This window comes from Topomyia yanbarensis, chromosome 2 (genome assembly GCF_030247195.1).
Source record: "Topomyia yanbarensis strain Yona2022 chromosome 2, ASM3024719v1, whole genome shotgun sequence".
NCBI classification, from domain to species: domain Eukaryota; kingdom Metazoa; phylum Arthropoda; class Insecta; order Diptera; family Culicidae; genus Topomyia; species Topomyia yanbarensis.
In genome coordinates, this window is record NC_080671.1 from 118,873,363 (window position 1) to 118,890,783 (window position 17,421).

The following is a 17,421-nucleotide window of genomic DNA, read 5'->3' on the forward strand; positions in this document are numbered from 1 at the left end:
TGAAACGACCAGCTTTTTATGTCGAATATATAATCGATGACGCTAATTTTTATACTAATTACTAGAACAAGATTGGAAGCAATAAGAACGAATAGAAACTAACCTGTCACCTTTTGCGCCAATAATCAAGCTAGAATATTTTTATACTCATGAAGAAATATGGTTAACATGACAATCAATAATATAGTGCATGTACTACTTCAAAGCAAATGAAAGTATTCAATATAATGAGAACTATTCATTTGGTTTAATTTAATTGATTTATTGGCCTAAAAGTAAGCCAATGAATATGACAATGAAGCATATGTTCTTCGTGCTGATATGACTGCTGCAAATTGGTAACTGGCTTCTGATTCTTCTCGCGAACTGTCAATTCTCAACCCTCATATATGATTCAGTACCCAGTGGATTAGTTTCCTGGTTGGTCAAATAAAGACTGAACAACCGAAGAAATTAGTTTGATCAGTCCAAAGAAATGTCAGCTCGAATGGCATCAACCGGCGGATACGTGTTTCCTTACAATGTCATCAAATCAAAAAACATTTAAAATTACATACGATAGAATTCTGAATATAATAAAATGAAGACTACTTAATTATTTGCAATAAAATAAGATTGGAAAAATTAGTTGCATAACCAAGGTGGTTCATTTTCAAAGATAGCACTGTTGATGAATGATATAGGTGATAAGGGACGCGAACGAAAATAGCTGACAGCTGTATCATTTGGACACTTTCACATGTTTTGGATTGAAAAACTCGTCCGTTTTCTTGATTCTGTGAAATTGAGCCGGATGAATGGGCGGTGGTCAGCTATTTTCGTCCGCGTCCCTTATCACCTATTTTATTCATCAACAGTTAAAGAAAGCCGTAGTTATGAGCATTTCAATTTGTGGGTACCCGGGTACCCTCGTCAGCCTGTTGAAGGTGTTTTTTGTTGGACACATAACGGTTAACCCTCTACTGCCCAAATTTTTGTTACACTTCAAAAAACTTAAGTAGTGTGTTTTTATGATGAGAAAACCGAAAAACATATCGCCAGTTTACGAAAGTTTCGGGGTTTTCAGTTAAACCTCAAAACATGTAACCTGCCAAAACGCAGGATTGGGATAAAAAAAAATAAAATATTTTTTCTCGCTAATACTACGTTTACACTACAGAGTTAAAACACGTTATAATAAATAGCAACAAGAAAAATGTCATCAAGATAGCGTTAAAACACGTTTTAACTCGTAGTGTGAACGTAGTATAAAGCGTTTGAAATGGTTTTTTTCTGGGTCGAATGTCGCGGAAACATGCCTAGTTTGTGTACACCGACACCTATAAAGGTCTGTGACCTTAGTATTCGCTTTCCAGTATATTTTCCAGGTGATCCTATTGGATCGAGGCAGACGCAAAATTCATCTTATCTGGTGTTTGAAGCGATGCTCGCGTCACAATGGAAAGATAATGATGAGTCAGGAATATTAATAAACAATTGTTGGTTCGATTCACCAAATTCTAGAATTACCGCAATCAGTCTTAGGGCCGATTTCTTCACCCTTGCTTAGCGCTTAAGTCAGGTTTAAACGTACTGATGAACTTGGTTTAAAAGTCAAGCGAAGGTGAAGAAATCGGCCAAAAAAAGCATAGATGTACAAATGTAACTGCAGTGTTTATTGATCGTTTATTGATTTAATTTTCGGTGGCGCATGACAGTAATATTCACACAAACAGGTGATCCGAAGAACCCGATTTCGCAATACCCGGACCCGGCAGAAAAATCTCCGCAAGTGTTCGGATTCTTTAAACTGCTTATTATTCACTGATCATCGATTTGGTGAAATTAGACATGACATTGCAGTAATATCAAGGAGCAAATGTTTTATAGTTGTGCTTTTCGAAAACGTTTTCTCTACCATGTTCTATGAAATCGGTCTAAGGGTATCTCAAAAATTCTCGAATGCAACCAGGAATAAAATATAGAGAATACTACAGTACTCTCGTGGATAACTGTGAAGTTTGATATGGCGCTCGGTATTGTGGGGATGCCCTTTACAATATTTCCTGGAACCTTATCTAAAAGCAAAACAAAACTTTGATATCCGTTTGGGATCTTGACTTTCTGTTTCAACAGACTTCGCTGCCAATTCTGTACAGGAAAATTACAGGGCAGTGCTACGACGATACTACTGATCACTACAAATCCTTCCTGGATGAGTTCCGCACATACGACGAATGGTTTTTGAGACCAGCACCTTACCCTCTGAACCGCTAAAGGATTATTTCTAGTTTGCCCAAAACTAGCTAATATGTATCCAAATTAATTCAGAAGGTTGACATTTATGATTCTTATTTCTACTCAGGTTATGCTAAGACGAACTTCGAGCTAGAAGTCGTATGAGTATTCAATATGGGTCACATGACCCTCTGACAGATCCTAAAAGGTTTCTTTGTAAAGCCAGCACCGGTTTTCTTTTCCGACTAACAAGTATAGTTAATAAATCTTGAATAATTCCCCGATCATTTGTAAGTGGTTTTGTTGAGATCGATCGAAGATTGAGAAAACTAGAGCCAAATGAAGACCTAAATTTTAAAGTGATAAGTACTTCGAAGACGGTAATTTTTTTTTTCGCCCAGCTGCCCAACACCGCCTTTTGGCGGGGTAAGTTCTTCAGCTTATAAGTGTAATTTAAAGTTAGTACTCGACCAAATTTCAATTCTACGGTGAAGTATTACTGTAAAGTAACTTACCAATAATTTTTTTTTTTTGAAGGTGATAATTTTCCAATTAAATTGTACTATTACACGCACAATTGTTTTTTTTCTCGTTACCTTCAAATTTCCTACTTCCAATCAAATATATTTTTTTTTATTTTGAGATTTCAACAAGCATTTTATATGGTAGGTGGATATGATAGGTGGACATGTTTCGAAAAGGTTTTGGTAGGGTTGACGTGTATTGTACATTTTACAACCATTCTTCTGAACCCCACCAAAAGACTGGGTTGGGCAGCAGAGGGTTAATGTGTCCATATTTTCTTCTCTAAGCCTTTAACTACTTTCACTTTATGACCTCTAGTCCCGGGCCGCACTTACGGTCGACCGCAAGCATAACTACGTAAACAAAGCCCTACATAGTCGTATCTCTAAATTGTGCCATAAGATGTCGCTTTTTAGTCTCTCCATTTCTTACATGAAAATAGAAAAGAGAAACAACGAGGCTTGAAAGAAAATCTTGCAACCTGCAAATTTTGTCAATATTCCGGCTGTCATCAATTTTTTTTTCGAAAGTGGACTGTAAGAATCCCGCCATATTTCAGCTTGCTATGGCGCTTGTTGATTCGACACACGAATTCGCCTTTCCTTCTCTTTGTTTGTATTTCAAAATTTGAATTTCAAAGTCAAAGATGGTTTGTGTTGGCAGTGGAAAACACACAAGGATTTGATTTAGTTTTAAGGTACGAAATTTATATTGCTAGATATTCTAACCATATTATTATGATAAATTATATTCAAAATTGAAAAATGAAGAAAAAACCAACTTAACCCACCATCAGTGAGATGAAACATTTCTTACACATATCATTGTTGGATCATTTATTAGGGAGACAGTCTCATATAAAATTTTCCAAAAAAAGATTTTTTTTGCTAGATTACGTATACATTCAAATGTTTGTGTGTAAACTTTGAGCTTGAAATTGGTAAACATAATGAAAGATATAATCATAGCATCTTATAGTGCGATACAATACCCCGCTAACCCCAACAGTGCATTCGAGCAAGTTTCTAATTTGAAAAAGTATTTTTTTTTCAATTTGTTTATTTGATAAGGCACGTATGCGATAGTTTAAAGGTGCCATTTTTTCATTGTTTTACATTTTGAATTTCTTAAAACTAGGGGGTTACACATTTAAATATTATTTTGTTTTATATATTGAAACTAAAAAAACTTTACAGCTAACTTATACATATAAAAGAGGGGATAATATAATATTCGTAAGATCAGGGGGACGGGTCGTTGAAATTTTCATATTTTTCATGGAATAATCGCAAAATTATGGTTGTTTTCATATTGTTGACCCAAAACCGCAAAGTATCCTTGACAAAAGAACAAAACATAGCGTGCCGTTGGAAAGGTGTTCTTTTCAGAACACTCAAAAAATTTAAAATCGGTTAAAAAATGACCGCGTAGAATTTTTTTTAATGCCGAAAGTTCCGAAAAATTGTTTTTTGCCATAAATCAAGATTTTGAGGGTACACAAAATTCTTCAAACACTGTCTTGTATTATGTTTGTCGACCCGATCAGAAAGAAATAAAATTATTACAGACTGTATTACTTTGTTATGATAACAAGTTGTGTTATAGCTCTGGTCTCGTTAGTTGGTAAAATAACAGAAAACATAACAGAATTTCTTCTAGTATATATCAAAAATATGACAACCTGTGATAGGCTTCTATCAGAATTATAACAAATTTTGTTAGGTTCTCCCACGGCCAATATAGCTTTTATTACCTTTTGTATAGTATCAACAAATTTAGCGTGCATGTCTAAAAATAGAATAGAATAGAATAGAATAGAAAAATATAGCATACATAAAGGCGCTTTTCGTATGCAAGCAAAAAGCTTCATATAGCTTTGTCAAATTATTGCATACATGCTTGGCTGATTGTTATTATGAATATATGACACGCTGATTGTTATTTGTTGATACAGTAATGTTTCGATTATATCACTATGCGTTTATATCAATACTCGTTTATATCACCCTCGATTATATCTCGACAAACATATGATTACGGCCTAAAAGCCAACTGTCAAAATCCACTTTGAATGGAAATTTCAGACAAACCGTTATTAGTCGAACACAGTTCACAACAGTTTATGAAAGAGAAAACTTTTTCCTTTCGTTTACTACCAACATCTGTGATTGGCGTGTAACGGTTTGTCCGGAATTTCCATTCAAAGTGGATTTTGACATCTGGCTTTTAGGCCGTAATCCTATGTTTGTCGAGATATCACGGTTTTGTCTCGATTATATCACGCTTTTTGAAAAACATGCAATGCACACTGCGTTGTGACCCAATTAAGCCACATGTTCTGATACTTTTAAGATATTTTTAAATTGCTTAAGGGTAATGAGCCTATTATTGGGTTTCGGACTATTTCGTTAAGGGTTTATACATGATGTTAAAAAAGTCGAACTTTTTTATTCTTTTATCTTAAAGAATATATTCTAGGAATGAATCTGAAATCTTTTTAGAGGTCTAAGTAGTAGAAACAGTAGTTAAGTAGTAGTTTTTGTTTTAAATTATTCGTAACTTAATTGCCGTTTCCTTAAGAAGGCGTCTGGTGTAGCGGGTAAAAAATGACTTCATTTTTATTCGCTTAATTGTTTGTTATCCCCAGGAAAATCTAACACAATGATGAGAAAAACAAAATAGGAAAGATGTGGTAGGTATGCCAAGATATGGCATTTTCTCTTGAATGGACCTTTTCTTTTGGAAGGACAACATCAACGATTGGATATTGGACTATTTATATGGATGTTGAAACAACGAGAACTGAATCGTAGTCCCTTCGAATACATCTTAACGTGCCAAATTCCATCAAGTTTAGATTTTGGTGGTTCAACAATTTTAAAAAACGGTGCGGGATACGTAAAGTGAAGCTATGTGGAGAAAAATTATCCGCTGATGCCATACCATTTGACCCAATGCGCTAAACAAAGATGGCGAACGCTGCTCTAACCAACGGCTTGAAATGGGTAGTATGAAAATAGATACATAGCAAAAATAGGCTCTTTACCCTACTATAATTTATTCTTTTTGAATAACTTTATCTTTTTATTACTTTTTGTTTATAGAATTATAGATTAATATTTGAATGTAATTTTTTGTTTTGCTTTGAATATATCACGCTTCAAATATATCACGCTAAAATACAGACCGACCGTGATATAATCGAAACATTACTGTATAGCGATTTGAACCTGGGTATTCTGAGTTTTATGGGGATGTTTCCTAGATGAACCAACGACGTTGCTTTCAACCAATGTAGGGGAAGATGGGGTAAAACGCACCCCCTAAGGAAATATGCTCATAACTAAGCTATAGAACATCAATTGGGAGAATTTTATTAATGATATCGTTTAGCCAACATTTTCCTCTGTAATCAAAATCATAACGCTTTGCAAAATATTCAAAAACATGAAAATAATTCAATTCTTCAAAATCAATAAAAATCACCTTTTGAAAAATAAGCGGGGCAAAACGCTCCTGTGCGGGGGCAAAATGCACCACAACAACGGGGCATAATGCCCTACAACAACGGGGCATAATGCTCGGCGAACAAGCAAGTATTTTTGTTTTCTGAAGAGATTTCACAAAAGCGTGATATTAAATAGCCTTAGGTTATGCAATTGGTAGGTTTTCAGAACGATTTTTCTGCTTTCGATTAAAAATCAGAAAAAACAGAGAAGAGGGCATTTTGCCCCCGATGGAGTAGATATATAAATTTAGCAAAAAGTGAATTATTTTGTAGATTTTTCATATGTAGTGCGACAGAATAATGAACAGCGGTATAAATAGAACTGGAATGCTCAAATATAATAGTAAAACAGTATTTATAAGAGCGGACAATCCTTGTTTTACGAGCCACAATAATTACATGAGAAGAGCACGTTATTGTTTTTTATTTATTTCTCGAGCTGCTATTGATGTACGGTTATCAAACTTTGACAAAGTATGTTTACTATGGCTGACTTTCGACTGGTGTTACCGTTTTCTAGAAATTTTCAGCTGTTTTCGATATAAGCAAGGGGTGCATTTTGCCCCGGGGGTGCGTTTTACCCCATCTTCCCCTATAATGTTAGCATAATATTCCACGCATCCGTCAAGGGCAAAACGATTATAGATGCAGATGTTGCAGATGAACGCACACATTGAACTTTGCCAAAGCCTAAGGACTGTTTGTTTTCCTTGTATCGTACGCTTTGTTTTCATTCAGTTTTGCTCACTACTACAGCTGCCTATATTACGATAGACTGAATAGCTTTATAATATCTTTTCAGATTAGGAAAGTGGGGTTTTTTTGATTCTGAATAGTGCGCCTCGGTGCTTCTCTTGTACGTTTACATGTTTTACACGATTTTTAGAAATAATGTCGATGCGATATGGTAACATTGGGCGGATAATTTACCTACATTATTTTACGGAGAATACTACAAATGTTACTTATGATTCCGAATAGATTCAAAGAAACAAATACCAAACTTTTGAGGTTTGCATTTTGAGATTTCAAGTAAAGTCGCTTTCGGGGTTTTGTTATTGGCATTTTTAATATGGGGATGATTAAGCAAACTAGTACAATTATCTCACACCTAATAAATTCCCAGAAATACATTTTTTACAATAGTTCAATCTATCAACTGCGAATATTATAACAGATTATCTGTTGTAACAGATAATCTGAAAATTTGAGGAATTGCTGAGGATTCTTCGGTGTGACGAATTTTAGAATATTTCATATTTTCTAAAATACATTTTCTTTTCTAAATTTTATTTAATATTAAGGGGGAAATTATTCAATATTTTTACATTGAAGCTTTTAGCTATTTCAAGCATTATCTAAAACACATATTTAAATTGTAACAGCAAACAGAAATACCATCTGGGATATGTATATATTCAGAGATTTCTAGGTCATTTTGAAATATTGATAGCTCTATGCAGCATACTCACAAATATTAATCTTTCAACAATTTGAACAAAATGAATCAAGTGGCTTGTATATTACGAAAATTTGTTAGCTCGATGATTTTTTTAAGACGAACGAAGCACCATCGAATACAACGGAAACAAACATTAGCACATATGCGCATTCAAAGCAATTGTCAGTTCAACCGTAAAATGTCAAACTTATCTTAGGTGGAATGAATCTCAAGCTCAAACATTTTTATGCGGGGGTTTAAATTGCAATACTTTGGTAATTCGGAGAACGCACAAAATCAGATACCCACAAACTGGACAAGTTTCGGTTGTTTATCAAAATCCCACATAAATTGGAGAAATCGGACTGAAGATCCTCCAAATTTATAACGGTATAGTGGAAATCAATATATATCAAACAGTTTATTGACTTCTGAAAATTCGTTTTCGCAATATGCACAATTAATTAAAAGAAAATTAATTATATGATCATTTGGCTAAACCATAATAAATAGTTTAAAAAATGCTATTTTATTTGAATCTGCGTTTCTTTATCTCATCTGGAGTGCTTGATACTTCCTGTATCTTCTTTAAAATAAGTTTTATATGAAAATTATTATCTTTAGAATAGCTTGTTGATAACTTTACGATTCCAAAACTTTTTGAATAAAGTCTTAAACATTGAAATCATAAGCCCCATATTCGAAATTGCGTGTCAGACGAGTGTCTCAGAAAATAGGTAATTTCTTAATCAAAATGCAACCAAGTAAGTTGAACACCTTACTTTCGAATTTTCCGACCACTTGCTTCTAAAACTTATCTATTCTCAAACTTGTGGAACTTTGAATATCTATGTGGAAAACGCAAATATTAGAAAATCAATAAAAACTTCGAAAATTTGCTTTAAAAAGTCAAAAAACGACGCATAAAAAGAGGCTTCAGCGTATTAGCAAATAGACGGTCATCTGTGTAATATAACAATCATTCACAGTTGATTGATTGATTTGTTTATAGGGGCTTTAATCAACTGGTCATTTGCCCGCTCTACAGTATACAGTTAGCATTCGAAGATAATTGTGAAAGAATATGTAATATATTATAGTATCATCGTTGTATGCGTACATTTATAACATATAAGCAGTTCAATCATATCACCAGAAGATATAATCTTGATATAAGTTTGCTTGCCTTGCTGATTGGGATATCACAAAGATAACACAGTGAGTAATAAATATCAACATGAGATATAAATTTGATAGCTTTCTGTTATGTCGTTCTGATCGGGCTAGATCTACAACCTATACTACAAAATCACTGTAGCACCGTATTATCGTTTTTTAAGTGTTTTTCTATGACAACCCCCTTAAATTTATTTTTTTTTAAATATTTTAACATTTGCCATTGTGACGTGCAAACGATGATCCAGACAAATGTGAAGACATTAAAACCACATTATATTGTTGAAGAATGTATGTAAAATACTCATTCGTTTCAAAGTTAATTTTTACATTTTTTACGGCAGCATTTCTAAAACTTTGTCAAAGACACCAACTTTCTACTTCATCAGTATAAAAGCTATTTTTTTTAGTTCGATCATGGTAAACCATGATTGTGGGGAATATTGATATGAATAATTCCGCCAAAGACGCCCTACAAAAATATTCGATGGTTTGGTTTCTTGTAAATTAAGTTTATGTTTTTGGCGTTTCCTTCAGACATATAGAGCCAAAACTAATTGAAAACTCGAAAAATTGAGGCAAATTGTGAATTTTAGTTTAAATGAAAACTCGAAGTAAAGATTGGGTGTGGAACAAGCTGAATCGTCTCATGTGACCGTTCGAACTTTCTGCAGTACTCGAGTTTTCGAATAAACCAAGTTATACAGTCATTCTAGACAATAAACCAAAGCAAAAGGGTGAATTGTAGCAAAGCCAGCATGGTGATACGCTACCAAGTTTAACTACCTGCAATCGATTGTTGAAACTTTTTTGCAAATAAAAGGTACTTTTCGATAAACTTCACCCAGCCTCCTGGACATTTTTTTAAACTTTTTCCCCTTTGCGATTGAGAAAAAAGCCTCTCCGTTTCGAAGAGAATTAATTTTCGCATGAATCGAGGAAGAAATACATTACACCACAACATGCCTCCGAAATAACTACTAACCAGAAGAAAGAGATTGTTTATGTAAAACTTTTTGGTATTTCAACAAACCATGGTTAAAGGAAACTCGAATGAAAAGTTGTTCTATGTGTGTTCGACTACAAAAAAAAAACTCAAGGAACTCGAATCAGCTGTGCAACTTAGTCCCCATAGCTCGAATGAACTTATAAAAAGTTCGGTCTCATTTTAATGGTTTTTCTATTTCCTACCATTCTCAAGAGGAAAAAGGTCGACAGAAAAGATTGCAGTTTGACACGCTTTAACTTAGCTCGATTTTTATCCACCTTTATGGGTAGGACTAGTAGCCAGCGATCACTCGATGCAAGGGATATTTACCCCGGTAGAACTTTCGTTTCTGTTGATTGAATTTGCTATTCATCAAAGTACTTGAAGTTTTTTTTTTACCAGTTACGAAACCGGAAATACTTTCATCAGCACATAACACGGTTGGATTTCTACTGGCAATATGGAAGCAATCCTACCAGGTAGAAGGAAAGGGTTTATTCAACTCCCATGCTTCAGATTATCATAAATTAAACTCCTTACTTCATACACACCGAGAATATTGGAGCTGAACGTTCCAAAGTGGAATGAAGCAATCTTGTCATTTTATTATTCCATCGTAGATTGTTGAGGTTCAAGTGCTATGGATAAGCTTTCTATCGTTTCAGTAGAATAAACGGAATACTGGCTGGCTGATGCGAAATATTAAGAATGGCAGATTGCTATGAAAATCTCTCGTTACAGTCAGTTTGGAGCTTGTTGTCGAGTGGCGAATGCTAATGATAACTTATCTTGAACTATACAGACTGATCGGGAACGGGACAGATATTCAACTGCTGCTTTCTCTCGTTAGCGATTGTAAGAGCTATTAGGAAAACTGTTCCAATTTAAGACATATTAAAATAATTCGGGTTCTAGATACAGAATAAGCATTTAGATTATGCTCACAATGTATATGATTTTTCACAATCCTTCGTGGCAACCCTCCGCTGTTCAGTAAATTGCATTCAAACAATACGTTAATCTTTTTGCCCAACTATCGCTATACTTCCAATGACTTATGGGGAAACTTGATTCACCAGTTTGAAATTCTTCCATTTTTTAAGGTTGCTTTTGTCTAGTAAAATGTACTACGATAAGTTATTTGTGCACATGATGGCGTCGGTGACCAAGGAAATGTTTCACCATCGCACTGAACCCGTAACGCAAAAAAAAAACATCTAAATTCCATTTACTCCTCTTGTTGACAAACACCAAGCACAACATTGAAATCAGTTATTTTTTCCTGCAAATCTGCCACGATATTGAGCTATATATAAACTATTAGCAAATTTTCGCCCTCCTTGTTGTCAACTGAAACTTTGTTATCCAATGTAATTTTTTTCTTCTCGTTCATTTCCAATTCCAGGATAGGACTGCTCTACCGGACCGCCATGCTGTTCGTGTCCAATGTGCTGTGTCATTCGTTTTACTTGGTGTACTTGAACACCGAGGACTTGCTCAGTGGTTACGCCTTCAGCGCTAGCAGTATTATCATGGTAAGTAAATTACTTCATCTACCACCGGTTCGGTTGACACAGTTTATGGCGCGTAGGTACTTGACGCGTACTTTATGTTGCTCTCGTCGAATGACAGCTGTTGGCCAGAATAGGCGAGATTGGCCATGTTCACTGAAACAGCACTCAGATGGAATTGATTTTAGGGGAGGAACATTTTCAACTGTGAAATGTTTTGGGATCGTTAGAATGGTTGAGGGGAGTTGTAAATGTAAATTCGGTAAAAAGACACGTTTTTCACACGTTTTTAGCTTTGGCGATTCAGAAAGTGCTATCATGTTATTGTAACAATAATAATAAAGAGCATCAGCATGAGCATGATGACCTTACTCCGTTGCTACTCCGTGATTGACCAGAACAAGCGAAATTGCAGACAGAATCAACGAATGAGGCTTGGGAGTAGCTATCTATTCTCAATGTTCACGTTTCGAGAGTGCTATACTTTGAAATGCCAATAACGGCGCCGGCCACGTCCTTACAATCATCGGGAAAGGAATGGAATGTTAGTGTAGCAAACGTTATTATGGAGACCGTGTATACCTCTGCATCTCCACTTTTGCACGAGACGGAGTTTTTGTTAGTAGGAAAGGGTAAAAAGCTACACAAATCTGGATTTACCTTGATGAGTGATACAATTTATGCAACTCTTAGAAGTGTTATCATGTGTTTATAGCTCTGGGCAGCTGGATACCAAGAATTAATGATAGATTTATCGTTTGTTGGATTAATTTGTAAAGGCTCGGCTTGCAAAAAAAATCAACTTCAGCTCCGAAAAGCCGATAGTTGGGAGTGATGCTTATGTTTCATCGAATCAACCGACAGATGAACAATTGTATCATTCATTGCTCATTTCAAAACGCCACTTCGAAGAGTTATATTGCAGGTTAGCAGAAGTCGAATCATTTTGAAACAAACTGTAGAACGAAATTTTATAATTGGATGCAGAGATGCATTAAATAAAAATTGATTTCGTTTGTTAGTTTACTTATGGCTATCAAAATGAGTGAAGCTGTTAAATTTGACCACAATTTTTTATTTAGTTTAACAAGAGAAAAAGAAAAGAAAATATAATCACAATTTGTACCCTTTTCCAGTTATATTTCCTCACAAAGAACACAATAAGCAAGTGGAAGTTTACGTACATTTTTACTGCTTTCGAAAGAGTCTAAACTATGATTAAATAAAAGATTGTTAATAAAACCAAGCCATACAACCTAAGTAACACTTTTAAATATGACGGCAATATAATTTTTCATCAGATCTTGGACGATTAGCATTTCCACTGTAAAACAAATTGTCGTTTAATTCTTAGTGATAGAACTGAACTGCACAGGGCATGACAGAAGTTGTGAAAGTTGAGACTGGACAGATGACTTGGCAAAATGACACAAAAAGTTGAATGCGGAAGAATTGCCCGAATCGTGTCGGAACTTAAGGGGGGTTGTGTGAGGTATTATCGGCAAAAAATTGGATTCCTTAATTTTTTTTTTCGATACAAAGATTGTATATCTATTCATTCAGATGCCACGTCGAAAACTGGTTTTGCGATGTATACCATAACTCAAAATCTGCTGGACTAATCGTTGATACATTGGCATAGTTGTTTTTAACATCACTCCAGAAGTAACTAATGGAGCTTTTATTTCTTGGTCGATTTTCGAACTTTTCATATCACTTTAAAGCCAAAGTCTGATTATTACTAAAAACGTATTTAATCCACCTAACAGTGTGATGAGACATTTCTTACAACTCTTATCACTCTCTTCGGATATTATATCGTTTGAGAACATTTAGAACTTGATGCTTCGCGATGTTTTTGATAACACATACTACATGGGATAGTGGCAGGACTCAGAGTATCGCTCAAATCACCATAGGACAACATCAGTGCTAGAAATCTAAAACCAAATCAATGGAAAAACAAAAAATGGCCCATAAAATAGACATACAAACGAATTATTGCTAATACTCTGTTAATAAAAAATCTAAATTCCTAAATCAATGCATTGTGGTGGGAAAACTAAATTTTCCTAAAGGGGTTATATATTGTACTGAGCCAAAAAAATCGATTTTTTTAATCGATTTGAAGTTTATACTTTACTCAAATTTCCAACGCGACTGAGAACTAAGAAATCAAGGCTTTTTCTTGAAAAAAGCGATACTAGCAGTGACACCATTCAAAGAAAATCAACAGTGATTATTTCCAGACTTGGTTTAATTTCCTATTTAAGAACTATTGTGATTTTTACATCCTAGATTGCATGATTCAGTGATCGAAACCCAAAACTTAATAAAGTATTTGAAATTATTAAATTAAATTGTTTTCGCTATTGAAATTGACAAAATGATAGCATCGCCCCTTTGGCGATTGTTTACTTTTTCGGTCCCACCTATCAGCATTGAAGTATCGCCCTTACGTTTTTTACAATAACTACCGTTTTACACCACCGATTTCGTCCGGGTTTTTTCAATAGCGATCATTGTTACTATTTACAGCTGGTATCAGCTTGATAATCCTAAAAAAATACGAAAATAACAGTTTCGCCTCTAAACTGCTAGCAAAAAAGTATCGCCCTGTTTGTTTGCATGGAGCGTGGAGGGCGAAACTTTAAATAAACAAAAATATGGTTTTTCCCGTAGTATTTTTTGCTGTAGTTTAAGAAAGCAATATCGTAGAATCAAAATTTTTAGGTTAATTTGTTGCGTTTCAAAGCCCTCATTCGCATGTATGAAAAAAGCCTTATGTTTACATTTGTAAGTATCGACCTTTTCACAAAAAAGCGTTGAAAAGAAATCGCAGCTCCTGATATCACGCTATCTCTGAAGTGCATGCGTTCATAGTTCCAAACTTTACTTCGACATCGACTTTTTCTAAAGATGATTTCCCAGTAGTATCCTTGATTTGAATTATTATCGCTAATCCTAATGCCAGGGCAGGAAATATTCGAACCGAACCTATGTTCGAATACTTTCAAAGCGCGAAGCTTTGCGTTACTGGTTCGTATTCACAAGCTTCGCATCACAATCGCTTACCATCGTAATTGCGGACATTTGGGCGATACTTTTGCATGCTCTTCGGCGAGGACAAATGAAGCTTCTTGTTCATTTCATTGATGTTCGGAAAGATATGTAAAAGCTTTTGCGTAGTTTTCGACGAACACGAGCTAAGGTCTTGGTTCGTGTGATCGATATTTTTGAAACAGTAACACGGAGCTTCGAAGCGATGTTCGCGAACACAGAAAAAAGATTACCTCGAAGTATTTCAGAATCGCGAACACCGAAGGATTATATCAATTTAGCATCGCGAGGGCCATCGCTAACATGTTCGCCGGACGATATTAGTTTTATTTATTCAGATACCTACCCACTAGTTATGCAAAAAAAAAGTATATTCTAGACAGAGGCCTTGTATTAAGGGTGGAATAGGTGAATATAATTGTGACAATGTGTAGCTTATGGATGCTGCGGTTAACTGAAAAGTGACGTAACAAGTTTATTTAAGATACCCTACTGATATATTACCAGTAGGGATAAAATCAAGATTTCGTGACAGGGCGGGGATAAATTTTCAAATGAAATAAATTAGGGCTAGAAAATGAAGTTAAACACAATGTACACAACGTATTGAGTGGCTCGCTTATCTTAGTCATGTTCCTATGTCAGTTTCTTGAGGATCCAGTTATGTCAGTTTCTTGAGGATAAAGATATCGATATCCATTCAAAGTAAAAAATCGATTATCAGTTAAATAAATAACGTCATGATGTGTATGATGAATCCTAGAAATAAATAGGGAATGTCAATAAACTCGACCATTCCCGATTCATATTTGGCAGTTCTGGTCGTTTTGTAAATCTTGTTTTCGACTAACAGTAAAACCATTTTGATTCAGAAGTATGTTTTAGAAGGGCGCATGTTTTTTCGTGCACTTATTTAAAAAAAAACGCTTTGAATCCATCTACCAGTGTGATGCGACATTTTTATAACTGTTTTCGAATATTATATCGGTTGAGAACTTTTAGAACATGATATTTCGAGAAATTTTGAAAGTGAAATTAAATCAGTTGTAAAGTTATAGAAAATAGCCTTTTAAAATGAACGGACAATCGAATTATTACTAATACTTTATGAATACATTATCTAAGTTCTTCATTCAATGCAATATGTACGCAAAAAGTTAAAAACTGGATTTCCCTTGAGAACTGGGTCAAAAAATCGAAAAAAATGTGTTGGCGATCCGAGAACTAGAACAGAAATTGTAACCCTTGGACCTCTGAAGTGCATGCGTACAAAATGCTATAGTCTAATGTTTGTTTTCATTCATTTCATTTAATAATTTTCAGTTGAGCAATTCTGTCGCAAACTGCATTGTGGAGCGAGGGTCATAACTTCCTAAATTTAAGTGTTCCTATTAATTTAGTACACTCTCTTTAACATAAACTACTCTAACGAATGAACGAATGGGAGTAGGTTCGATAAATTTTGAAAGAAGCCATTGAATCAACCACTTAAGGGATTACACCACCGCAAAATTAAAAAAAAATCGAAATTGATCTTGATTGATTTTATTATTCCATATCAACATTTGAATAGGGCTAATAAGATTTGTGAACCAACTTTTGTTTTGCTGATTTCTCTTTATTTGTTATCATTTCAACACAGAAAACATTTGAAATCGATTTTACCAAGGGCAAAGATGTTGATTCATGTGTATTTTTCATAAAATTCAACTCTGTAGCGGAAAAATGAGCGAAATAAGTTTGTTTACAAAAGTCTCATTAGCCCTTTTGAAGAATTACTATTGTATTGATCTTAAATATGGGTCTTCAAAATAATATATCAAAATATGGAATGCGACAAAAAGCGAATAATAATGGAAAGACAGTATTCGAAAAAGTTCGAGTTTAGAACGACTTTCATTCTTCTTGGAGTTATTTATTTCGCTTCTCATTTTCCGAGATTTCCCTTACATAAAGCATTTCGGCTATAACTGATTCAAAAAAAAAATACAGGGGGCCCTAAAGATTTCTTTCTTTTATTTTTTATTAGTAAAAGTCAAATAAGGGAAGATTACATCATGGAGAAGATAAACCAATTTTTGTCCTTTTCAGAATTGTTTTTGGATTTCCAACAAAAAAAAATCACTAGAACATTGTTTGTAAGTTCTTTGCGTTTCTCCATCAGTAATTAGTTAACAAATACAATACAAACAAGTTGGAATATCCTTCTCATTATTTATCACAAAACACATGTATAGGAGTCAGGAAATAAATTTCATAAAAGTGGAACATGTAATAAGTTTGACACTTCATTTATTAAGTGAACAGATTCTGTCGAAAATGTTTGAAAATAAATATTTTGTCTCTTGTGATTAGGTAATCAACCAATAAACTTATAAAACAATATTATAAAAATCATTTGGAAACTTTCCTCTTGGTTTGGTACAGATGCCAAGAAATTATAATTCAATTAATGACAATAATAATAAATTCAAGTATGTAGGTATTTGTTAATAAATTCATTTGGTAAAATTAAAAATAACGTTTAACACACAAATCATCGCATATTATTGAGTGAATATGACTAGCCGATTTAGGAATGTTGCGCAAGAACGTTAGAAACCGCAACAAGTTGAAAACAAAGGCCAATGGACTACGCCTAACTACCCCTCAGTGGATGCAAATAACTGAAGTTCGCCGTCTAACTGAACTCGGACGTCAGCAGTGAGATTCCATCCGAAAATTGTTCTTTTTAGGAAGAATTTGTTTTAGATAGGGAGAAATTTAAGAGAGGGGTAATGGTTGTAGCGTTAAAAACACTATTTGCGATTTTTTTAGAAATTTGGGCGAAGCGAATTGATCAAAACTTTTGTACATTATAATGTATCATTTCATCCAAAAGAGTCATTTCACCAAAAAACATTTTTTCACGCTGAAACCCTTACCCCCTTAAACATACTTTATACATCTTCACCTAAACTCCTTGGCAGGGAAAATATACTCCGATTGAAGAAGA

The 17,421-nt window shown here is 34.4% G+C and overlaps 1 protein-coding gene across 1 annotated transcript in view; it reads left to right on the forward strand.

The window, feature by feature from the left end:
• LOC131679305 (uncharacterized) overlaps positions 1-17,421 on the forward strand; it is a 615,352-nt gene that overhangs the window by 549,745 nt on the left and 48,186 nt on the right. The window contains exon 20 of the mRNA XM_058960013.1: positions 11,261-11,390. Coding sequence (XP_058815996.1) covers positions 11,261-11,390 — 130 coding nt within the window. The remainder of the gene's footprint in view (positions 1-11,260; positions 11,391-17,421) is intronic.